This window comes from Pleurodeles waltl, chromosome 5 (genome assembly GCF_031143425.1).
Source record: "Pleurodeles waltl isolate 20211129_DDA chromosome 5, aPleWal1.hap1.20221129, whole genome shotgun sequence".
In the NCBI taxonomy this organism is placed as follows: Eukaryota; Metazoa; Chordata; class Amphibia; order Caudata; family Salamandridae; genus Pleurodeles; species Pleurodeles waltl.
The window spans coordinates 764385980-764412355 of NC_090444.1; the positions used below are offsets into that span (position 1 = coordinate 764385980).

A 26376-nucleotide genomic window follows, 5' to 3' on the forward strand; every position below is an offset into this window, starting at 1 on the left:
GAAGTTCAGAAGAATCAAGACTTTCTTCAAAAGTTAATTTCCTCTTCAGAGGAGGCAGAGGTGATGCTATAATCTGCCCTGTTCCTTGCTGAATCTGAAGTCGGCGCTGTCTAGCATCCATAACTTGCAAAATTGGTTCCACCTGTCGTGTAGGAGATGTTACAGACTGTCCAGAGTGACTTTGAGTCTTTTGGAGTTTTTTCAGTTTAGAAGCTTTTTTCAGATGGAAAATTCTCGGTGTTGATGTTGTAGCTGTTTGGTGTTTCTTTTTTGGTGTCGAAACAGTCGGTACCGAAACAGCGTACAGTTTTTGCTTTGTTGGTGCCAAAGTGGAGCTACTGGAGGTCAATGCCAAATACTTGTCTTTGGCTTTTTCAGTGCCGAGCTGGTATGCAGTGGAGGACCGGTGACCTCTTTTATTTTATCTGAAGGGAATTGGGGCTTTTTAGTTACAGTTTGTGCTGGCTGTAAAGGCTGACTCTCGATGTCCGACTGCACATTAATGTCCGACTCTTGGATGGAGAAGACCCCCTCTTGTTCTACATCTTCTTGCGCATGCTCTTCCCCAAAGATGTCCGGTGTATCTTCTGTCTGTAGAGATGCCATTTCCAACCGATGGGCCCTTCAGTTTCTAAGCGTTTTCTCCAATCAAAAAGAATGGCACGCTTTGCAGGTCTAATCGTTGTGGTTCGGTGAAAGACACAAATTATCCACCTGTTGTTGGTCGGTGTGTGGAAATTTCGAATGCCATCGAGGGCAGAACCAAAATGGAGTACGTTCCCTTCGGGCTGCATTGTTCAATAGCTCGACACCACGAGGAAGAGGTAGGCCCAATGAGAGCCCGACTGGGCATGTCTGTCCCAAAAGGTCCAAAGAATTAAATTCTGAGTGTAGAAAGAGGAACCGAGATTAGAATATTAAGGGATACACGTTCGTAAACAATACAAACTACAATAGAAAGACGGAAAGAATCCCGTTATAAACTGTTTGGAGCAGAGAACTCGGAGTGAGAGGAACACAAATCCGAACCCGACGGCGGAGAAAAACAATCTAACAAAGGTCTCGATACCCATGCGCAGTATTACCGAGAGGAGGAGTCTCTCGATCCTGTGACTCAAAAACTTTCTTCTAACAAAAACAAGTTGTCCTACTCCGAACCCAACATTAGATGGTGAGCTTATGCTCAGTGTGTGTATCTACAGCTACATATGCCATTGAACATTCTGTTACTAGTACAAAAAGTTCTTATAATATGAAAACATGAAAATTGACACTAACAACCATCCACACTGGTATTCCATCATTATGGCTAAATCTCAAAATAGAGAATGCTGGCTTAAAGAAGCTTTGCTGAGGAAACTCCATTTTGGGGGAATTACATGAGGAAATATCTTTTCAATAAAAATCCAGCAATTTTGTGTAAAAAGGCATACCAGACCTGGGTTTTAATTCTGAGTCCCAGGTATAAATCCCAGGTCCGGTATAAACAAAACCTTAAATATTTTTGACAATTGTTAAGATGTAAGGAATTGAAAGAATAAATATATTGAACAACGATTAAATAGGAGATACAGATTGCCTTGTTTTATGTCTACTTCAAAATGGAAAGGAAAAACAAGAAGACAAGGAGAGATGGAAAGAAGAAAATGCTGACAGGCGATGAAAGGTAGAAAAACACCAGGTAAGTATAAAAAAGAAATGGTGGAAATGGGGGTGGAGGCTCGAAGGGAAAGTAAGAAAAAATGCATAGAGGAGGAGTTAGAATAAAGTTGAAATTATGGGTGGAGGGGGTGGGTGGGAGTGACAATTAAGATAGTAAGAGCTAAAGAATGAGTAAAGAGAGAATAAGGTGGGGTGCAGAGAGATCCCACCTTACAAAATAAATTGAAGACGAGGATGGCTGAGTGGGGGAGAGGGAAGCAGGACAGAGGACGTGGCTGTGTGGTTGACACAGGAGATATTGCAGGGGCGACCCTCCTGAAAAAAACACAGAAAAGGAGATTCAGAAGGGGAGGGACAGAAATTTAGAAAAACATTTCTTAAATACTTTTTCCAAGAAGGGCATTCACTAAGCTGGTTTCATCAACCTTGTGAATGCTAATTATGGTTAAAAAATTGTGGAAACCGTTTCAACAAAGTGTCAAAGGTTTAGTCTAATAAAATGGATTTGGAAGGTTTAACGTACCCGGATGTGACAAAAATGTGTTAGTGGAGCTAAAAACACAATCGGTAAGGAACATGCTGATAACACAGTTTCAGACTAACAAGCTACAACACAAACATAGGGGAATAAGTGTAGAGGGTTGTCGCTCTATAAAGTGTATGAAAATGATGGGCACTGTGCAACGAGTACAAACAACCCCACCTTGGTATCCAGGAGTAAAAAGCAGACCACCTAATGACTGTTTTTGTGGTAGTGTGGGCGAGCAGTCAGGCTAATCCAGGAGATTTGCTAAACATTTGTTGTACTCACAGTATCAATAAACGTGGACACACAACCAGAAGAATAACTCAAGACCAATATTTAGAAATACTTCTGATTATCATATATTTGTTAAGACCAAGATCATATATATATATATATTTATATGGAGAGTACTTCTTTAGTTATGATTCTTCAAAAAAAATATTCTGTTTTGTGCGTAATTACGCACCATATGAATCAATGGGGGAAAAACTTTAAAAATGCATGCAAAACCGGGCAATGCTATCACAAATGTCACCTTCTATTTTTAGGTCGAGGTCATCCAAGTGTTAAATGGGCCTGCCGGAGAACGCCTGGTGGTTCCCAGGTCACGCAGGAGCAGTGGTTGTAAGTCTTGGAGCTGGCATCCAGGGGAGAAGGGGACCACTTGGATACATAATGCACAGGTGAACTTAAAGGTAAGTCTGGTGGGTCCCCTTAGAGGGTGGAGGTTGTAAGGGGTTAGAGACCCCTACAGCACAGCTGGTTGGGTAATGAAGGGCCAAGGAGGCCAGATGCAGCGCAGATAGGTCAGCCAGGAGTAGTGCATCGGAGAGTCCTTGGAGTCAAGAGCAGGTGACTTTGAGGGTGGATTGTAGGTCAGAAGGGCCGCTCTGAGGGGTGGTTCTTGAGTGTCCTGAAGTCTCTCAACAGTTGCTTACTTCTGGGCTTTTTGGAGTCCACACTGGAATTTGCTTCTGGTTGTCTGATGTTGGGGGTCTGGTACCTAGGGTATTGGTACACTACAGCCCTAGAGAGTTGTTGTGCTACCAAACTTGACACATTGTCAGGTCCTGTCCTTATGGGCTCGAATGTGGAATTTGGTTGGGCTGCTGGGTCTAATTCGTTGGTCAGCAGCTGGTCACTTTACCAGAGGTGGGGGTTCCTTGCCTGCTGGGTGTAGGGAGTGATATCTTCACTCAGATGGAGGTTCTGGGTGATTTTTAGAGGGCTGGAGGTCCTTTGGAGGTTTGTTGAGCTCTTCAGGTTTCCAGGCGACACCTCAGCGGCGATGGTCAAGTCCTTGGAGAAGCAGGCAGGATTTAGTGTCTTTTAGTTTGTGCAGCAGGGCTTCAGTTCTTGAGCCTTGGGTCTTCATTTGTACTGGTCTCCTTGTGTCCATTGAATCTGAGTTTGTGGTCTAGGGAAGTCCTCTAAGTACAGAATTTAGGGGCATTAGGGGTAGTACCTGGCAGGGTTGGACTGGGGCCTCAATTTGCCCCAGACAGTAAAAGAAAAGTGGCCCACATTCACAGATCACAACCTTTCGCAAAACACTATTTAGTTAGGAGCATGGACCTAATGTTCATAAACATTTACGGTACTAAAAGTATTTTATACCTTATAGGGCCCGTAACGTTTGTCAAGACTGGAAACAAAATTATTCCACATTATTCTCTTGGGTGTTCTTGGAATATTTCTCACCCTGAGATTCCCTGAGAGTTCTTTTCATCCTTAGGCCTTTTATACACACCCATGGCTTTTAGATATGCGCAGAACTTTTACACTACTTAAGAGAGGTCCTGTGTGTTGTGTTCAGAGAGTGGCAAAAAGGGCATCTTTTTTTTTTTTTTTTACTCGCAGGAAGCATCATGCGTAAGTTCTAACAAATGGAATGATGCTAGTGTATAAATGCAAAAAGTATATATACATAGTGTAACTTTCCTCACAGTATTATATAGCATAAACTTGACACAGGAGAGTGTTGGGGAGCTTTAAAAGAGCACCAGATAACAATACAGAAGGTCAGACTAATTTCTTTGGAGGCTCAGGTGAATTATGTGATTTGCCCAGGATCACAGGATGCTGAGCTGATGGCTGGGACTTAAACATGGTTTCTCAGTTTCAAAGTCCACTAAGGCCACGACCTCTCCCTGTTGACTGCAGGAGATATGGGGCAGGCAAAGAAGAAGAGTAGAGACTAATTCATCCCACCCTGGGAGGGGAGGAGACAAAAATCAGCTGCAGTGCCCTCTCTGCCTCTTACCAACCCCCACTACCCAACTCTCAGGTCCTCTCCCCTGCCCCAGTCCTCTGCAAAGCAAGTGGTAACTGCTTCCCATCGGGAGCTCTGTCACACCTGGAGAGAGTCGGAGGGGGCATGCTGTGACAGCCGAAGCAGCCCATTGTCATTCTGCCTATGACATTAAGCCAGCTGCCCTCACGTCATTTGATGGAGAAAGGTTCAGTATTTGCATATAAAAGCTAGTATAACAGGCTTTCACGTTGTGCGCTTGGTGGCGCCTGAGAGGGCCAAAGCAGGTTGCACTGTTTAACAGACCGAAAAAATTGCCCATTAACTGGCCTCAGGCACAGGCCCATCGGCCGATGCCCGATTGCCCGCCTTGCCAATCCGAGGCTGGTACTTGGTAGTGGCCAATGGACCATTTACCTTAGGGTGGCTAGACCCACTAACTGACCACTTCCTGTGGGAAGGGATCACGTCCCTAACCCTTATTGGCTATTTTCCTACCATCCAAGATGGAGGAAAATGAAATGGAGTGGTCACCTCGCTTGCCACAACCGGGAGGTGGTGCAGGCTGAGGGTGGCCACTCCTCCTATCCTTGCTTGTTTTTTCTGCCGTGTTTTCCCATCTAAATTGGGAGAAAAGCCATTGTGGGGCCATTTGCAGGGGCTGCAATGCCTGCCAGACAGGTGACTTACCTATATTGCATGCAGTGTTAGTGGACATGGCACTCTTGGTCGAGTTTTCAACTTTGGATACACCTTGAAGCTAGCACTAGTGAGCACTGTGAAGACCAAGAATCTGTGGCCAGTGTAAGAAACCATAACTGAGGATACTGTTATACTGAAGGACACTGTGATGAGCCGGCACCAGTCCACAGTGGGAGAAGTTCACAATGGTGGGCATTATGAAGAAAAGATACACATGGGCTGTTTAAGATGTATGCATTTGTGGGCAATGTGAACATTGGCTTGTGTTGACAGTGTTAGGAACAGTCACTATGTATAACTTGGACAAGCTGGCACTGGTGAGCAGGCGAAAATATAGTACTGGCAAGCAGAGTATGAAGAAGACACAGAAAGGAGGTGTAAGAAGTCAACAATGGAGGGAATTGCAAGTTCACACTTGTGTGCATTTGAAGGAGCAAACACTGATAGGCAGTGTGAGGAGTTTCACTGGTGTGTAGAATAAGATGTACTATTGAGGTGTGAATATCTAAAAATACTGGGCAGCAACAGGAGTATGCACTTGTTTGCAATGTTTGGAGATGGTACAGATGATCGGTACTATAAGGTGTCACTTGTCAGCAACGTCAATAACTCGATTTGGTAGGCAGAGTGAGATGCTGGGAGTGATCAAAAGAAATTGAAAATTTAACAAAATGTTCTTATTCACTAAACAAAACAGTAACATGCTCAAAGAAAGATGTTGAATACAGAAGCCATTTCTTGATTCAGACAAGAAATAACATCACCATAACAAAACTAAAGGATCTAAACAAGGATGGATAACAATTCTTCTTTTAACTCAATGCTTACTGTCCTTTCTGATTTTCCACTCTGTCCTATTCCCTTTACTTTTTAAAATCACAACAATGCTCTCACCATTATGTGTCCAATTCACAGAAGCAAAATACATTATCTGATAAATTTTTGAGTGTACTTACACCGGGAGGTTGTGACTTTAGTATGTCCAGTGCCTCGTTCTCACTCAAGGTGAGTTGTAACCATATAGGATGAGTATGCAGAAGTTTGTCTAATATGCTGAGTTTATGAGAATAGCCATCATAACCAGAGTCCCGCAGGAAAGACTTTGTATCCCTTTTCTCCAGAGAGACATTACCCATCTCCTTCTTTAAGCTGCAAAGAGAATAAGACAAACAGGTAATATTAATCAACTATCTATATATCCGATATTGTGTACGGAGTAAGGGCCATAAAAAACAGAGCCCACCTGATTTAAATGGGTTGAAACAGAGGTCAGTTTCACTGTCCAGCACTGCCAGGAAAGTGCTTGCGGTAAGGGACAGTGAAAACTGCTAATGCTCCCCTCGCAATGGAAGAGGACTCCCATGGAGAGGGCAGCATTTTCATTTTTATTTTAAAAAGAAAAAAGAAAACTGGTCGAACTGTAAACAACACTGACAGGAACCACTGTGACAATTGTTTCCTGACAATGCTTTAGAAATGACTGGCAGCTTGGTGACCATTTCTAAATTAAGCAGGCAGCACCTCCGCCAAGGTGAGGGAGTAATTTACTCCATCTCCCTGATGGAGAAACAGGCCACCCACCTAGATATAAATTAGGCCCTTAGTTCACATTAAACATTAGTGCAAGAAATGTCCAACAAAGATGTGTTCGCTGCATGAAGTGATCTGTCAGCTCTCACACTCTCGTAGACATGGCTTCATACACATCATATGTAAGAGTTTGATTCAGGATATCTTCTAAGCTTTAATGACTGGAACACATAACACTTAGGGCCTGAATACAAGAGACAGGGTACCCCAGCATCAGTGTTCCCATCGATGGAAGAACTGATACTGTGATGCCTGGTTCACCCAGAATGCAGGAATATTAGGACGCTGACCTTTGCATTTGTAAATAACTGAGGGTTATTTCCATATTTCCCCCATAAATGGACCTTTGTTCATCTGCACATTTAGGCAGGTAGGATTTTCCTGTAAAAATGTCCAGCTGAAAGAAACTGGAGTCACTGTGTTTTTTTTTAAACAGGTGTAATTCCTGATGTGGCTGGTGTCCCCCATTACTAGCTGATTTGACATACTCAGCACCCAGAGTGACCTGCCAAAGAGGTTATGTGGTGTTTGGTGGATATGGGAGATCCATCTAAATTTGGCAGATGTCCATTCCATCATAGTGACTATGTCTATAGGAATATACACTCTAAATAGGACAAACAGGTCATCCACCAATTTTTGATGGACGACTCACATCTGTCAAAATCTATCTGAAATCTTTAGTATTTTACAAAGTGTTCTCACCCACTTTCAACACGACTCTGAAATTAACCATTACGTTGTGTCCTGCTTGTGGCTAGACTAGGCTATACTTCTCTGGTACACTAGAGTCAGAGCAACATATGTAGTAGGAAAAATATAGATACAACAGGCTGATAAGGATTGCATTTTACTAATCCAAAATCTAATATGCTTTGCACTGAGTAGTGAATTCTGGCTTTATGTAAATTCTTATGCAATGCTCACAGATTCTGCCAGAATGGAGGCATATAGTAGGGCAAAATATGGAGAGCCTGGTGGACAGATACAGTTGAAATGACCTCTTATCTCTTTAGAACTAGAGGAGTTGTGGTATGACGATTAATTTGTTGTCCTTAGAATCCAGAGGTATGGGTTCCAATCTTGGGTCTGACACTTGACCACAAGTCTTGCAACTGCATAACTACCTTTCATCCTTCTGAGGTCAATACACCGTGCACCATTCAATTAAGTAATATCACCTACCATTTTACACATAGAGAAATGGTAAAACTGAGTTTGAATGTGCTATGTTAAAACAAGTTATTTACCTGAAAGGGGAAGATGAAGAGGTGAAAAAGGAGTGAGACAGAGACAGGAAAACGGTGGGAGGGGAAGGCCCCAACGTTGCGCACATGTTGAGATAATTATTTGGGAAACACAATATATCAGTGAAAGCGTGCAAGAACAGTAGGGATGAAGACTGACTGAGATCGAGAAACAGGCTGGGTCATTTGATATGTTTGACTAGGAGACAAAGTAGGAGTCTTGAACTAGAAGCAACAGAACGACTAGCATATGGGAGGATAGAGTGTGGAAATCACACTAAGACACTTAAAAAGTAATAAAGACAAAAAGAAGACGAGATGAAAAAGGGCGTCAATGATTCAGACACAAAAATGCACACTCTAACCAGTGCAACTGACAGACTGAGCGAGGAACGAACCTGTTCTGAAAAGCAGATGCAGCTCAAAAAGGTTGGAAGTTAGGTGTCTGCCAACATTCAGTCAGATTTTAAGAGTGGAGATTTCCAGAACATAAATAAACTCCAGCCAATCTGACATTTTTCCAGACAGTTATGGAAAAGTGTTGTCATTCTGAGAAGAGTGAAGCAGTCACTCTTTGACGAGAACCCAATATATAGCATAAATACTTAAACGAGGATATAATTGTATTTATGTTTAATACACTGGTGTTTTGGTTTGAGATTTTTACTCCACAAAATACACCCTACCCCACAAATCTACATTTCATCCCCGACAATATATAACATTTTGCTTTAAAAAAATTGTTTTTGCAAAGGGTGGCTTTTGTTTTGTTAGTTACTCTTTTAAATACATGTACAAATTTTCAATTTACACTTCACAATTCCCCACACACACACACAAACATACTTCTGAATAGAAGTAAATGTTTACACTTTAGTACTATTTGGACTCGTATGGGTACAATATTGCAAATGTTGCAGTCTTCCATGATTTGTCCTTTTATTGCATCTACATTCATAAATAGCCATACACAGTTTACACCTACAGGTATCACATTTATTTTCAGGAACTCATAAAAAGCACCAGGATTATGCTTGGTATAAAAATCAAAGAGTTTCAAGTGAATGTTTTTTTCCCCGAAACCTAAATCTGTGGACTCTGTAGGAGGCTGGCCTGGATTGTGGTGGGTACCTAAGGTACTTATACCTTGTACTAGGCCCAGTTATCCCTTACTAGTGAAATGTAGTCAGTGTCTAGAAGCCAGGCTGTCTAGAGGTAGCTGTAGGCAGAGCAGCCAAGGCTGATCTAGGAGACGCACAAAGCTCTTGCAATACCACTGTAGTCACACAGTACCCACACACATGAAAGACAATACTCAGTGTTACCAAAAATAAATTTACTTTATTGTATTTATTTATTTTAGTGACACAAGGCCAAAAATACTTTGGAGACTATACTCCCTTAGGATGTAAGTATTATTCATAAAATATACACTTGTAACCAAAATCAGGTAAGTAAACAGTCATAAAATAGTGCAAATAGTGCAAATTACCATAGGTTACAATGGGCCTAGGGGGAAAACAAACCATATACTAAAATAGTGGAATGCGAATGTCGGTTTCCCACCTAGGAAAGAGTAGTGTGTAGAGGGGCACTGGAAGTGTAAGAAAACACCAAAGGTAAGTAAAGTACCCCACCCCAGAACCCAGGAAATCAGGAGTAAAGTACAGCAAGTTTCCTCAGAACACATTAGAAGTTGTGATAAAGAATTATGCAAAAACCAACCAAGACTGCCAGACACCAATGATGGATTCCTGGACCTGAAGACCTGCGGAGAGAGAAGACCAAGTCCAAGGACAGCTGAAGAGCCCAGGAGTAACAGGAGCACCTGCTAACCCGAATGAAGGTGCAAAAGTGGAACCTCCAGTTGGAAGAAAAAGTCAGAGATGCACCAAAGAAGACAGCTGCAGGTTCCTGCTTGGCGCAAGAGATGTCCCACATCAATGAGATGAATGCAGGCTGGTTTTCGTGCCTGGATTCCACCAACAAGCCTTGGCTCATGCAAGAGACATGTTTGGAGGGAAAAGGCACTACCCGGGCCTAGGAGGGTCCTGGAGGTCTCAACTTGGAACGAGGAGACAGCGGGAGCTCTCAGCACTTCAGAGAGCCCTCAGAAGACCAGGCAGCACCCAAAGGAGTCCCAGGACATGGGAACAAAGAAGTTGCAAATTGCGGTTGTTGCAGCACTACACAAGGGATCCCACGCCGCCGGAGAACAACTCAGGGAGCTGAGTGTCGCAGGATAGAGTGCTGGGGACCTGGGCTATGCCGTGCATGTAGGATTCCTTGCAGAAGCGCACAGAAGCCCTAGTAGCTGCAAAACATTCGGTGCAGAAGGGTACTGTCTGGCACGGAGAGGCATGCTCTTACCTCCACCAAATTTGGACAGTTGGACTTTTGGACAGTCAGGGTCACTTTGGTCCACCACCTGTGTTCCAGGATCCATGCTCGTCGTCACAAGAGGGGACCTAGAGCACCGGTCGTCACTGCAGATAGGTGCTTGCTGAACCAGGGAAGTGACTCCATCACTCCACAGGAGATTCCTTCAGTTCTTATGGTGTAGGATGAAGACAGGCAGTCCTCAGAGCATGCACAACCTTGAAACTGTTGCAGTTGCTGGCAGGAGCTGAAGTTACAGAGTTGCAGTAGCCTTCTTGGATACTTTGTTGCAGTTGTACAGTTCCTGGAGCAGTTCTATGATTGATCCAATAGTAGAAGGTGAAGCAGAGGTTGCCGAGGATTCCTGCTGGAGTCTTGCAATACGAATCTGAGGAAACACCCAGAGGAGAGACCTTAAATAGCGCTGAGATGGGGATTGGTCACCTAACCAGGTAAGCAGCTATCAGGAGGGGTCTCTGACGTCACCTGCTGGCACTGGCCACTCAGATGCTCCCAGAGTTCCCTGGTCATCCTGGAAACAAGATGGCAGAACCCAGGGACAATCTGGAGGAGCTCTGGGCACCACCCCTGGGGTGGTGATGGACAGGGGAGTGGTCACTCCCCTTTCCTTTGTCCAGTTTCACGCCAAAGCATGGACTGGGGGTCCCTGAACCGGTGTACACTGGATTATGCAAGGAGGGCACCATCTTTGCCCTTCAAAGCACTTCCGGAGGCTCTGGGAGGATACCCTTCCCATGCTTGTTACACCTATTTCCAAAGGGAGAGAGTGTAACACCCCTCTCTTAAAAGAAATGCATTGTTCTGCATTCCTGGGATTGAGCTGCTCAAGCCCCAGGAGGACAGAATCCTGTCTGTGAGGTGGGAGCCGCTGGGGCTGCAGTTGAAACCTCAGAGACCTGCTTTGGCAGTACTGGGTGTCCATGGCAGAGCCCCCAGGATGCATAGAATTGGCCCCAATACCAGAATAACTATGGGGGTACAATTTCCAGTTCTTAGACACCTTACATGGCCATATTCGGGGTAACCATTGTAAAGCTACATATATGTATTGACCTATATGTAGTGCACACTAATAATGGCATCCCTGCACTCATGAAGTCCAGGAAAATGGGCATGGACGATGTGGAGGCACCTCTGCTAGTATAGGGGTGCCCTCACACACAAGTACAATGCACCTAGCCTTCCGGGTCTGAAGGTTAGATATATAGGGGACTTATAAGTGACCTGGTGCAGTGAAAATGGCTGTGAAAATAGTGCTTACACTATTTCACTCAGGCTGCAGTGGCAGTCCTGAAGAAGTGTTTGAATGAGCTCCTTATGGGTGGCAAAAGAAATGCTGCAGCCCATAAGGATCTCCTGGAACCCCAATGCCCTGGGTACCTAGGTACCATATACTAGGGACTTATAAGGGGGAGGGGCCAGTATACCAATTTGGAGTGGAATACTGGGTTACCAGTATGTAAGCACAAATTTGGAATCAGAGAGAGCATAAGCAATGGAGTTCTGGTTAGCAGGTCTCCAGTGACACAGTTAAGCATACTGATAAAAACAGTGAAACAGACTGACAAGTAGGCCACAACCCATGAGCACTGGGGTCCTGACTAGCAGGATCCTAGTGACACAGTAAAAACACACTGACAAACAGGCCACAAATGGGGGTAACCATGCTGGAAAGAGGCTAATTTCTCACAGACTCCATTCATAGGTTTAAGTTTAAGACCAATATACGTTTAAACAAGTGCAAAACAAATAGCCTTAAGTAAAAATCCCTTTCTCAACGCTCCACAAATTACAGGCTGACTGGAGCACATTCTCACCTAGAATGTAAAGTTACTGTACCCGGTTTTAGGTTGAGTATGCAAGCGCTTTGACCTGTTGTAAGTATTTTGGGCTTTACACACGCCCACCTCACGCCCATCACTTTTACTTGTTTGTGGGCTTGCCTTTCAAAAATCCCCTGCTATCATTGGTAATATCTTTACGCTTGTCTTGGAGCAGTTTTGTTATTGCCTTGCATACTGACCCTGTCACATCGATAATTGCACGATTGCCGATATACTTCAGTGTGGTTGAACTTTTTTTTCTTTTGTCTCTCCCCTTCCTGCTCCATGGCAGCCATGGACTTCACAGCACTCACAGAGCCAACAGCGCAAACTTCATTGGCGGTATTAGCGCACTGGTCACATTGTTCACACTGTTACCTGATCAGAGTAATTTATTTAGGCTCTCCCCTTCACACTCCATAGCTCTTCCAAAAACAGATATAATTGATAAATGCTTTATGTAAAAGACACAGAAATTCACAATGCGGCTCTCCTGGCAAAGTGGGAGAGCGGATACTACAATATTCACTGCACTCTGGAAAACTTGACCCATAATGCTTTGCAAGCATTCTTTTTTTCAAAACATTTTTGCCCATAACTCAACCTGTGGTGGTCATAGGACAATGGGACCACCTCCAAAATGTTCAGCATGACACACTCTTTCTGTCTGGGTCACCTTAAAGACCCCACACTAGGTTAGTGAGAACTCCAAATTTAGAACCCCTCCCACCATGCAATCCCTTTTTAAGTTCTTTTCGTGCTGGAACCTTTGTTTTACAGCTTGGAGCAGTTGATGTTCTAAGAGTTTTAGTTTTGCAATTGGTTTGCTAGACTCTGAAATGTTTAAGACACTATGAATTTTAAGGGCTAAATATATAGCTATACTGCATTATTCAGTATCTTTCTATTTTTGTGTGGTTGTGTTCTCTAGGGGCTAATTACGTGGTTACATGACCATGTTTCTTACAAATTATATTTTTATTGTGGTGTTTTGTAGAGGCTATTCTGAGCATTACAGTCAATGTACTACAATATTTGCTGCACTCGGTCATCCCATAATGCTTTGCAGGGCATTCTTTTGCAGAACATTTTTTCCTCATAACTCAGGCTGTGGTGGTTTTAGGGCAATGGGACCACCTTCAAAATGTTCACCACAAACTGCACTTTCTGTCTAGATAAGGGTTTAGTCCCCACAATAGGTTAGTGGGAACCCAAAAATAATGACCCCTCCCTCCATACGGTGTCTTTTTAACCTCTCTGAAGGTTGGATTTTTTGTTTTACAACTGATAGTAGCTTGTGTTTTAAAGGTCTTGTTTGTAATATCTTTGCATTAGATCTGCTAGCTCTGAAAATCTGTTCCCTGCCCAAAGATTGAGACCCAGATTTAAGAGGACCTAGCGCCATTCCAACACCACATTAGTGTCATTTTTTAAAAGGTATGTGGCATTGGAAGGCCACAAACACTGAGCCATACAAAGTGGTACAATGCTTGCATTGCTCCACTTTGTAACCCGTTGTGCCACGTTATGCCTGTGCCAGGCATAATGTATTCAAGGGGGGGGGCGTTCCGGTGCTGCGGGTAAACAAAAATGATGTAAAGAAATCTAGGCCATTTTTTGCGTCATTTTTATCAGCCTTTTTAACGTATGCGAAGAGCAGGCGTTAAAGGGAGGCTCACATTTGTTTTCAATGGGCTTCTGGGTGCTTTGTAGGATTTGCGTAAAAAATGTTGAAGTTAATCCTGCAAAGTTATGGACTAGCGTAAAAAATTATGACAATAGTACCCCTGACTACCACCTTGGTATACTGTATTTTAAGTACAGCGCACACATGATGGCATTGGGGGGCGCTAAGGGGCTCAAGAAAAGTGGCGCTGCACTTTTAATAAATCTGCCCCTTAGAGTCTGGAAAACATGCATATAAAATTGTATGCTTTGTCAGCAAATGTTTTCCCTTTAGATAGTTCCCCAAACAAGGTGGAAACTGCTCTGGTGGAAAATTATCACAGTTCGCAGGACTGCCAGATCAAACCTGTATGATAGACATTTCGCCATTAATATTACTCCTTTTTTAAGTCGAGCCTGCACTCTTGCTTGTGAGACTCTTGTGTCTGATAATGGGGTTGGAACCCACCCACAGCTTACCATTCAGTGGCCCCATTGTCATTCTAATTTGCTGCTTTATCATTTGGCAGCATTTGCTATGCATCACTTCCTTTCATTGCCAATGTACTTTATGTTGCATGATGCTGTTCTTTCAACGGTAATGTCTTTGAACAAAGATCATAGCTTTTATTTAGAGCTCTGTAATTTTGCATGCCTTGCCTCATCCTCACATTAGCCTGGGTTCTCGTGATGGCACTCTAACTTTGGGAACTTTTTGTTATTTAGTCACCATAAAAGGCATGAATTGTTACTGCAGAATTGAATATACATCCTTCTTTCTTGCAGTGCATATTTCTATAAGCAGTTTGCAACACCATTACAGCAGAATACATTTTATTGTAAATCAACGCTGCTCACTTCATAGCAAGATGCCCTCTGTATTGACCTTGAATCACTCTGCATCATTTCTAAATGTTCTCTACCTATGATGCTGCTGTCACTTCCTTGCATGGTCCTGTAATAAGATGTACTATAACTGGGCAGGTTGAGCTGACTTGCTTTTGCAGTTGGCGGGCTTTTGTTGCTTTGAAAGCAGTTTGCAGACGTCTACTACAGTGTGTTTATTCAAATACTCTTGTTTTAACACTGCCCTTGCAGGTACACTTTGCAGTACAGTTGGAGTGTAATTATGTGCCCCTTTTTAGTTTGAGCTTCCGAAAGCAGGCTCTAGTGCATGTGCTCTCGCTTGCAAGACTCTTGTCTCTAATAATGTGCTTGGAACCCACCCATAGCTTACCATTTGTTGGCATCATTGTCACTCTTCTTTGCTGCCTTCTCTATAGTTTTTTTAAAAACGTGTTTAACTTATCCCCACCTTCCTGTTTTTCTTCTCCCCTTCCATCCCCGATCCTGTCCCTGTTTCTTCTGCTCCTTCCACTGCCCATGTATCTGTGTCTTTGCATGACACTGCTGTCAGAATGTTTTTTCATTGCTTTCTCCCTATGCCACAGTCCAATGTTTTCTTTACCCCATAATTTCACTTTCTTTGATACACTTCCAATCTTTCTCTAAATTGCCCCCAAACATCATCACTCTCTTGTTCATTCTCTCATTCTCCCCTTTTCTCCTCTCTCTTGTTTTTTCCCTCCTTCTCGCTGCCTCATTCCACATTTCCCTCTCTTGTACTATCTTTCTTTCTCCTCCCACCTCCTGCCCACTCACCCGCTACAGTCTGGACATAAAAAGCGGTGAAGCGGCAAGTGCTGGCCACTTTATAATGCTTTTTCAAATCATACTGTTATCCACCTCTCTTCCCCCATTAACAGCCTCCATCCAATTGACAAAATCCAAAGCTCTCCCATGGGCGAGACCTTTTCAGCTTTGCCAATGCTTGTTATTTTTATTTATAGAACATTTAATTAGGATAAATTCCAAAATTACAGTAATTTGGTAATGTAGACGCATCATTAAAACAGAAAAAAATAAAAGTGATAGCTAGGATGAAACAGATATAACAAACTAAGCAACTAAGCAATATCAAAAGTAAATAAGAGTTTTCATTCACAGATTTCAATTATCCGCTCCAAAATAATGCAAACACTTCTCTCCTTCTAGAAGCTGCACCCTCCAGCATTGCTGGCAAGATCTGACATCTCTGAGATGAGTATTTTTAAGCTCCATTTTACATTTACATTCTGTTCGAATTAGCTTCGTTCCAAAAGCTGTAGCTTACGGTATCAATAGGTTTGCTGTCTAACTTAATTTTTTATATAGTGTTTGACGTTGTTGAAGATGTGTTCATGACAAACACTCGAGTTCCACTGCTGTGAATAAACATAATGCATTATCGTCTTCCAAATTCGAATCACTTAAAGACTTTCCATATAAATATACCTTTTGGTGTCCTTATCTTTAAAACATTTAAAACAAATATCAGATCCAAACTTGGAGGATATTTACTTTAACTGGTGGCCAGCGCATTTGGAAATACTTGCTCTGATGTCTCTTTCTATTGAATTTATCTACATGGACCTAAAAGTAGACTTTTATTTTCAGGACTAATATAACTTATATCCCCCACGTGCCAAGAGCTTTCTCCCAGTGCACTGGGGATAATTCAGGAGTCGGAGAGATGACAGGTTGGGACACATTGCTCTCCTGCTTTCTTTCACCGTCCATGTTTGCAGCTGAAGATATATTTAACAAGGAACGTTTGAAGGAAAGTTTGGTTTAATAACCAGAAGCTATGCCCCTAGAAATCCAGAGGCAGCAGAAAGGTCCAACATCAGTGCAAATATGTCTGTTGTATCTGCCTGTGTGACTGAATAATAAGATTACAGCTAATGTATAGATGTGATCTATTTGCATTTTAGCAAAGTATTTAACTTTGTTGTGCACAGAAGACTTGCTAGAAAACAGGGAAGTCTCATTATAACTCTCTGATTAGCCAACTAATTTAGGCACTTGGTAAGAGAAGGAAACAATGGCGACTGGTGAATGAAGGGATCGCTAACGAGAAAGGGTGGATGGGGAGGCAGCATCAGGGATTAAGATGTATGTTCTTTAATGCATTCATAACTAGCATGAAAATAGGAAAAACTGAAGGTTATTCTTCTTTGCAACTGCCACAATAATGAGCAACAGAGCAAAGACGTGCGAGTAAGTGGATAAAATGATGAGGGATTAAAAAGTAAAAACCCAGTCATACTGGTAATAACAAATATTCAACTCAGTCAAAGTTAAAGGTCTGAGGTATATTGCCAGTCCTGGAGAAAATGCCTGGAGTATTTTAAGCTACCCAACAACAGAGGAAAACCAAGATGATCTTTTTTTTATATCCTCAAGGCTTGCAATTTGAGACTGAAAATGCAGCACGTAGAGACAATAAAATAATAATGTAATAAACGAGACAAATTTAACCAGCATGAAAAAATCAATCACAGAATCACAATAAAAATTGCATATGAGGACTCAGATGGAATACTGCATGGTCTCTGGTAAAAACAAATAGAGAAAAGTCAGAGGAGTGCTAATAATTCGATGCAAAGCCGGCACCATAAATTATTTGATAAAAAGTAGAAAAACTTATTTCTGCATAATTTGTGGTGGTTAACACATTTTTGCCACCGGACTTCTCTTGCAATACCAGCACACAGCCTATGAACAGATTGACTCTCAAAGAAATGTCACCATACACTTCAGAGTGACTAAGGGCCTGATTTATGTATTGGCACAGGGTACTCCATTGCAACAGTGACGGAGTTCCCTCCCCATCAACATAGTTCTCAACCCGCCACATTTACATGCAGGGGGCTTGGGGTTAATCAAGGTGCAGACTACACTGTCTCCACCGTGATTAATACTCTCTGGCAGCCATTGCAAGTCAGGGCTGTAGTAGAAATGGTTACATGTCCGCCCACCCAATTTAGATGGGGGACATGTTGTCATTTTTAGGTCGAGCGTAGCGTTCGACGTGTTGTATACTTTTTAAGTATACTTATACTGTGAGTTCCAGTGATTTCATTTGTTGGTTTCACTGTCATTCAAAAATCCTTGCTTGCTAGTGGTCAGTTCTGCCTCTTTGTCCTGCCTTTTTCTCTTTGGGAGCAGCACAAATTACTGTCTTATTCCGCTATGTCCTGCTTATCTCTTCTGTATGGGACTTTTTTTCTTTACAATTTGCCTGTTGGTCTTACACTGTGGGTGCTTGTTTTTTTTCCCCTCCCTCCTCTCTCGCAGGCGTCTTGCGCCCTCTCCTTTGCAATCACCAGCGCCCTCGCACCGCTTCGCACCATTATCGTTCTTCCCTTCCGCAGGTTGGGCCCAGCGAACTCCGCCAGCTCGCGCGCTCCTTCTCTCCCGTCTCGCGCTCCCTCCTCACGTGTTCTCCCTGTCTCCCCGGCCAGAGGTGGGGGAAGGCAATCCTCTCCCTCACATAACCTGAGTGTTTGTCCCCGTGATCACAAGCGCCGATACCCCATGTCCTTGCGGCCCGAGAAGGAAGAGGGAGGCCCGCCTGCTGCCCACGTGACTACTGCAGCCCGACAGCAACCAGGAAATAAGGGGCGCCCGACCACGGTAGGCCCAGCGCCCTCCCGCACTCTCCCTTACAGAAATTTCCACCTCTCCATCACCACCCCTGTGGACATGCTGGATCCAGGCCTGGACACCAATTCCAGGTGAGTGGAGGGGAGGGCCCACTGACACCCGCGGAGGGAGGAGGTGGACTTTGTGAATAGAAAGCAGCAGGAGCTCTGTTTGTGTAGCGTACAGTTAGGGGGATGAGGTGTGGACATCTAAAGAGACATATTTGTTCTTGTTATTTTTGTTCAATTTGGGAGTGAGAGGCGTGGAGCTGCACTCGCTCCACCATCACTGGAAGCAGCAGCTGGTTCCCAAGATAATCCTGGAAAGGAGGATGCCGCTTTCCCCAGCTGGGTGTGTGCGGGGGCTCTGGCGAAAGTGCAGGACAAAGACTCGTCGTAGCGGGTAGGCTGAGAGAGATGGAAAACAGTTCATGAGGTAGGGGTATTGGGATCCCAAAACACCAGGGCTCAGCTCAAACAGGTAGAGGGGGAGAGGGTTCATTATGCCCTCTTATGGTGTGATTTTTAGGTCGCTGCTTTTCAGACATGTTGGTATGTATCTGGGCTTTTAACAACGCCCACCTGACGCCCATCACTAACACTCATTCGTGGGCTTGCCTTTCAAAAATCCTTAATTTTCGTTGGTAATTGCTTCACGTTTGTCCCTCCTTGGGGCGTTTTTGTTCCCGCCTTGGCCAGCGACCCTGTTACATGGATAATTGCACTTTTGACGATAACTTTGACTGCGAGCAAACATTTTTCCTTTTGTGTCTCGCCTTCGCACTCACAGCAGCGCTTTGAATCCGCTTGTTTATGTGAACTGTTTTACTTTTTATTTTTAGTTTGTGTGGCAAGAAAAGTCCATTTAGCAAATTACAACGCTAATAGCTCTAACTCGTTTTACAAATGGTCTGTTTTATTTGCGCACATTTATTTTTGCTGGCTTTGCATACGTAGATCCGTCCCAGACCCAGCACAGTGGCAGTTGCGCAGTGCGCTCTTCTGGCAGGGCTGTAACTATACACGGGCAGTAGTCAATGTGGTGCTTATTCTTAGCAGGGCTCTAACCATACACAGACAGTAGTTATGCGGCGCACACTCTTGGCATGGCTCTAAATGTACACGGCCAGTAGTTATGTGGCACACACTTGGCAAGGCTGTAACTGTACACAGGCTACTGTTGTGCGGCTCACACTCTTGGCAGAGGTGTAAGTTATTGGTAAATGCTTTAAGTTTGTCACTCTTTGGGGAGGTTTTGTTACCACCTTGCAGACTGACCCTGTTACATGGATAACTGCACGATTGCTGATATGTTTGACTGTGAGCGAACTTCTTTTTCCTTTTGTGTCTCTCCTTCATGCCGGCAATGGTGCTTTGAATAGGGTCGTTTTTGTCAAGTAATGTTTTACTTTTCATTTTCAATTTTTGTGGCAAGAAAAGTCCAGTTAGGAATTTATAACTCCAATAGCTCAAACTGGAGCAAATGCGAGACTGATTGCATTACAAATGCTTGTTTTCTATTCCTTCCAGTCAGGTGACGCCTGGTAGTAAGGAACAGCAAAAACATAATACTCCCCCACCACCAGGGGAGAAGCCTCCCACGGCAAGGGTAGCATTAGTTTTTTCCTTTTCAAAAAGAAAATCCTGTTTCAGATTTCCTTTTTGAAAAGAAGAAAAGAACACTGTTTGCTTCATGTCTTAATGTTTGCATCCTACGAACGCAGCCCCATAGCAAATAGTAATATGCACTGACATGATCTGCCTGGCGGGCATCTTTACATCTGGTGGGTGGAGTAGTCTTGGCCTGGAGGACGTAAAGTCTTCTGTCAGGCCAAGGGACAATAGTTCGTCGGCCACAAAATAAATCGGGCTTAAAGTCTATTTTTTTTAAGAACTTAATTAGGTTTTACATTGTGCATACAAGAAATAACAACAATGTGCACTAAACACGCCAGTATATCAACTGTACACGGAGTCGATAACCTCTTTCACAGGTATACAGAGATCCAGCAAGCTCTGCAAGAGTCAGAAATGCAGGAATACAAAATAACATAAAATAAGTTTTGTAACTGTAACAATGATGGAGAAAAACAGTAGGGTAGGAGGGAGGGGGTCGGGGCAATGTAAGACAAGGAAGAAAAAAAGCAGGGGGATCAAGAATAGGAATGGGGAGAAGCAAAGAGAGGGAGAGGGGAGAGACATGCAGTGGGCAGGATTAGGTCCAAGAAGGGAAGTGTCTGCCCACTATTTGTCCAGGGACGTGAGATCGAAAAAGACTTAATAGATGTGTCATCTAGTCCTTGGCATAGAATTATCAGATCAAATTTGGGGGTTCTCAAGTGGGCACAGCATTAATACCAGAAGCTGGGACCCCCTGTAAAGTGTTATCATTATCAAGTGCGAGCAGTGTCGGGGAGCTTTGAGGAACCCTCCACATGTCTCCTGAAGTTCCTCCAGACAGTCATCCAGTTGTGCTATGATATGTTCATAGGGCTCCATTGTGTACATGTCCCGGAGCCAGGCGTCATATGAAAGGCAGACCCATGCGCCATAACCAGCAGATACACATTTTGCCGTAGCTAGTGTCTTGGCCAACCATCTGGATTGTTGGTTCTTGACATTGGTGCACTGTAAAGTGTCATGGAGAAAAAACAGCTGGGGCATAGTGGTACCTCTAAGAGGAACAGTTCTCCTATTCGTTGCAATCACAGAAGTCCACTACTGAGCCACTGAGAGGCACTTTCATAACAGGTGTGTACAATATCTCCCTCTGGAGACCCACATCATTAGCAGGTCACTGTTTGAAGCAGTTGCGAGCGTCGTAGTCGAAAGGGCGTCCATGCCATCTGTGAAGTATTTTAAAATAGCTGAACTTTAGTAAGACTTCCCTGAGAAAGCCATCATGAAAGGTTAATAAATCTGCCTACTCCTCATTTGCATATTATACACCGAACCTGGTGCCCCCCAAGCCTTTTTTACAGAACTGGCGCTGGTGTGGAATATGTGTGGTCTGCGAGAACCCGTTACAGGCCCGACACCACTCTTTTGTACGTGCCGCATTTCTGCAGATATTCCGCAATAGGGAACAACACCAGCAGTACTGGGGACCCAACCTTAGTTGTAGACAGTGATGAAGACATTGATATTTCCAAAAAGAGTGGAAGGGCAGGCTGTATTGGGCCTGTGTATCTACAAAAGATGTATAGGACTGGTCTGTGAGTAGATATGATATGGAGCACAGGCCTTTAGAGTTGAAGGTGTTCCAAAGGTGTGCTCTGCCATCTATTAGCAGCGAGGACCTGCACCACAGGGGCGTTGAGAGTGAAGTGTATGGTGGACTTTCAGAAGCATGTATAAATCATAGTGGCTAGGACAGGGTGAGTGGAGAGGAGGTAGTCTGGGTCCCCAGAGTTCAGCATCCGGGGCCCGCAAGGTGGCTGCCAGCTGCACTTCGATGGTGACTTTGGAGTATCAAGGAAGGTATTGAATACATACCTAAGGGGCATGAGTTGTGAGGCCAACCAGTAGTCTGCGATGCTAGGAAGACCCGTCCCACCACTAGTGACTGAAGGGTGTAGTTTAGCAAACTTCAATCGGGGTTTGCGCCCCCCCTTCAAAGAAAGGTTTTAGTTGTGTTTTCAGTGGCCTGCACCATTTTAGTGGGAATCCGGAGATGAATCATCAGAAAGTGGTAGTTAAGTCTGGGTCAAGCATTTATTATGAGAGACTGGGTCTTGCCCCATAAGGGGAGGTTAAGCTAAGACCACTGTTGAAAGTCTGCTTTGATGTGGGAGCGTAAGAGAACAAGATTGTTTTTAACCATGTTAGTCAGCCCTGGAGATATTGTAATACCCAGGTACTTCAGTGAGTTGGGTGTCCACAAAAAACAGGTGGGAGCCGAGGTCAGATGGCGATGTGTGTCTTGTCAAAGGTATGGCTCCGCATTTGTTCCAGTTCACCTTGTAGCTGGAGATGCATGAGAACTGGGAAATCAGTGTGGTCATGGGGTCAAGTGAGGACGTTGGGTTAGAGAGGGTAACCAGCAGCTGCGACCCCTGGCTTGCTCTTTGTGATCCCAGGCACTGCCTTTGCGACCTCTGGCCTCGGAGGAGGCAAATTCAGTGTCAAGAACACAGTGACAGCTGGACCTTATGACGTCAGTTCAGGCTCCATTCTCTTCGTTTTCTGTCAGTTATTATTACACTGATAGTGAATAATAATAAAGTATGCACTATTAGTGTAATAAAAATGGAGTGCAATTTGCTGGAATATGCCCTTCCATGGCAGCTGAAGTAAGTAAAAATGCATTAATATGGATACTGTGTATGTGCGCTTGCAGGTGAGAGTGTGTTTATATGAGAGTGTATGTAAGTGTAAATCTGTGTGCATGTGTAAGTATGTGTGTCCGAGTGAAAGTGGAGGTCAAAGGGTGTGTGATGTCACTTCCGCTATCTCTGGCAATTCGGCAAATTGACATCCATGACTGGCGATGGTCCAATAGAGTGCGGATCAAAGCGGAGAGGGGTTGTTGAGTGTTCACGGTACTAAAGTTCCTGGTGCTCAACCTGCCACTCCTGCATTGGGATGGGAAGCGTAACAGGGGTCAAGTAGAGTTGACCGCTAGCCCATCATGGATCAGTCCCCAGAGCTGGCTCCACCAAGCATATCCGGTGTCTGGGGTGGGGATCGGGCACCTAGCACCGTAGGACAGCAATCACTGCTGTGATGTGGAATGGGGCAGTGTCAGTCCCCGTCCGAGATAACCTTCGCCCACTACTGTGGGTCAAGGCCAATGTCCCACCCCCGAGCCACAAGCAACACTGGTGCACCTTTCTCCTGAGTATGAGTGTCTGAAAGGCCGAGATACCCCGTCCGGTCTGCCCTACTCTCACCCAGGAGGTAAGTTTAGGGGTGGCATAGTTTGGCCCGCTACACAGGGTGGCACGAGTGCAACCAGCCACTGATGCAGCAACCACGAGGACCAGGGCGCCTCTGTAATCCAAAGGTGTTCCAGTCCCAGTCACCAGAGCTGAAGAGTGATGGTTAGAGCATGGTTAGACCTCGGTGAGAGGAAAGGAGAATCCAGTCTTCAGGGCACCCCGTTAACATGTCTGCGGTCGTCTGGAGGGCAGCTTTGCTTGTCTAAGCCTTCTGGCTTTGGCGATGCCTCTGTAGAGACCGTGGCCTGAAAAACGGCAGTGGCAGGCCGACAGGGAACCGCGGGTCGGATGGGCCTCCGAAGGGGCAGAGTGGCACTGTTGGTTTGCCGACAAGGTCAGTGGAAGGTCCCCAGCTCGAATTGCGGCATCAGGCCCCTTGCAGAAGAGGAGGGTCGTGTAAAGAGTGCTGCAGACTCTGGAGCTCTCTTAGGGAGCCCCCATTTTCTCCGAGCCTTGGACTCCAAACCCCCATTATATTTATGGGGCAAAATAACAGCTTTCCAGATACGATTTAGTGCTCATAAACACCCACATTTTTACACCCAGGTTTCCATTTCTAATGTGGTGGGCAAATAATATTTTGAGAAGCGGGCCTAAAGTGAGTACATTGTGAGTTACGTCCAAATTTGTGTCAAACTCATAAGATACCACGAAGGGCTTCAGACTGAATGTTTCTCAGCATATCTCTCTACTAACCCACCACCTTATTGTATCAAAAGTGAACACTACTTTATAGGTCACCTTTACTGGGGATAAGGACCGTATACATTTTGTGGAGAAAAAAACAAGTAGCCTGTTCAAGGATAGATAAGAATCAGTGCTTAATTTGTGCTTGTTGTTTCCGGTGCTGAGCACCGGCACTTATTTCTGAGGTCCGGCGCGTAGTTTTCTGCCTCAAGCATTTACTCTGAGCAAAAGACACGTGGGAAAGATGGAGGAAGAGAAAAAAGAAGAATCGTCAAGAAAGGGGAAAAGCAGGAAGCTGCAAGAGAGACCTGAAGGGGCGGGGAGTGGCTGTTAATGGATTGAAGAGGCCCGAGTTAGCTTCAGGATTACTCTGCCTCAGTATTATGTGCTAGCACTTTTAATTGCAGCAGCCGCATGTTTAAGAGGAGTGCTTTTAGCACCGGCACCTTTTTATTTACAAATTAAGCACTGATAAGAAGGAATGTTTGGGAGGTGGAGTGGAGGCAACTGGACAACCATACACATATTTAGAAATCTGCTACTAGATAAGATATGAGGGAGAAACCAGATAGCTGGAAGATTTTCAAACTAGTAGAGCTAAGCAATATAATATTTCAAAATAGGGAGCAGCTCTATATCATCATAGGAGCCAAAAGAAAAAATGGTGTACGAACTTTGGGACTTATGGGGTATACTGTGCGAAGAAAGAAAAGTCAAGAAGTGCTACAAGAGCAAATGACAATTATGAACGCACGGTGAAAAAAGCTGGTCAAACAGTTAGCGATAAGTTAGCGCTATTCACATCCGATCCATCACGAGAACAGAACTTTTGCTTCAGTTACAAGTAGTAAATTGCTTGCATACGTTTTTCTAGCCATGGCTATTTCATGGATGAGCATTTTTACCAAGCACAGGCTCTGAAACAAGCTGTTCTGGTCTACGTGCGTGTGTATCTAAATATAAACGCGACTTCCTTTTTCCCGACCTACTGAACATCCTGTCTGTTTTTCAACTGTTTAACTGTTGTGTTGGCAGGGATGACCACATTTAAAAAACACATTGAACAATCCGAGAAAACAAGATGGATATAGGGTGGATTTTATAAGGGTGCGCTTAAGAGAGAGATGAAATAAAGACATCTGGGATTCTAAGAGATGATAAAATAGACTACAAATGTCAAGACGAATGATTAAAAGAGCTGCTGATCAGATAGTATCGTGCCTGTGGGGAAGGTGGCGTGCGTGGTATGGACATGGTTTTGTCCTCAATCACACGCGGTCACTCAGGAAAGAGAACTACATTGTTGGCATGTGTCCTAAACAGACGCGGAAGAATTCAAGGTCAGATTCTTGTCTTCTCCTAATGGTTTCTTAAGCGTTGCTGTGAGCTTTTCTGGTAAATTGGCGTGACTCTGGCAGAATGCTGTGTGCTGTGATTCCTTAGGGCGGCATTTTAACGCGCCTTCTTTGTATCTTTCTCAATTCTCAATGAATTTATCAACTGACGAAGTCGAGGGGAGTAAAGTTAAAAATTGTGACTATTGGGCGCTTTATCACAAGGTCTGAGTACAGACATACTAAAACAAGCATTGGCAAAGCCAATAGGTCGAGCCTCTTAGACATATTGGCTTTGTCAATCTTTTTTAGGCAAATGATACAGATTTTTGTCTGCTCTGCGGTGTGGTTACTCCTGAATACACACCGGTGGTGCCATTTTGTAGGCATGTGTTCAACATTTATGTGCACACCTACAAAATTTCGTGGCCATTTTTTTCTTTTTTTTTACTGATCTGAAATGGATTGGTGGTTTTAAAATACTGAGTAAAACCATTAGATTCTTTAAAAAGGGTAACCAGGTTGCAGGAGCATATTGGAGGAGGTTGTGGAGGAGAAGTCACACAGCAGTTGTGGGACAAGCAACATAAGCGAAAGAAGCAACATGGACCGTGGGGTGAAGAAGAACACAGAGGCGAAAGAGTGCTACACAAATATGGGTGGGATGAGAAGCACATGGGAGAGGGAGATTAACCTGGAAGTAGAGAAAAGCACATGGGGGAGTTAGCTGGAAAACACATGCATTCTCATTAAAACCCATATTTATACTTTTTTAGCGCCGCATTTGCATCGTTTTTTGACATAAAAGTGGCGCAAACTTACAAAATACAATTGTATTTTGTAAGTTTGCGCCGCTTTTGCGTAAAAAATGGCGCAAATGCGGCACTAAAAAAGTAAAAATATGGCCCTAAGTGTTCAAATAAAAAGCAAAAAGTAGTGCTCTAAAAGTATGCAGTGAAAGCATAGAAGCCAGCCAATCAAAGAGGTGGTAAAGAGGCTAGGCTCCATTTGAACAACAAACAT

The 26376-nt window shown here is 44.0% G+C and overlaps 1 protein-coding gene across 1 annotated transcript in view; it reads right to left on the reverse strand.

Moving 5' to 3' along the window:
* RIN2 (Ras and Rab interactor 2) overlaps window positions 1-26376 on the reverse strand; it is a 708247-nt gene that overhangs the window by 139283 nt on the left and 542588 nt on the right. Inside the window, exon 8 of the mRNA XM_069234726.1 lies at window positions 6098-6290. Coding sequence (XP_069090827.1) covers window positions 6098-6290 — 193 coding nt within the window. The remainder of the gene's footprint in view (window positions 1-6097; window positions 6291-26376) is intronic.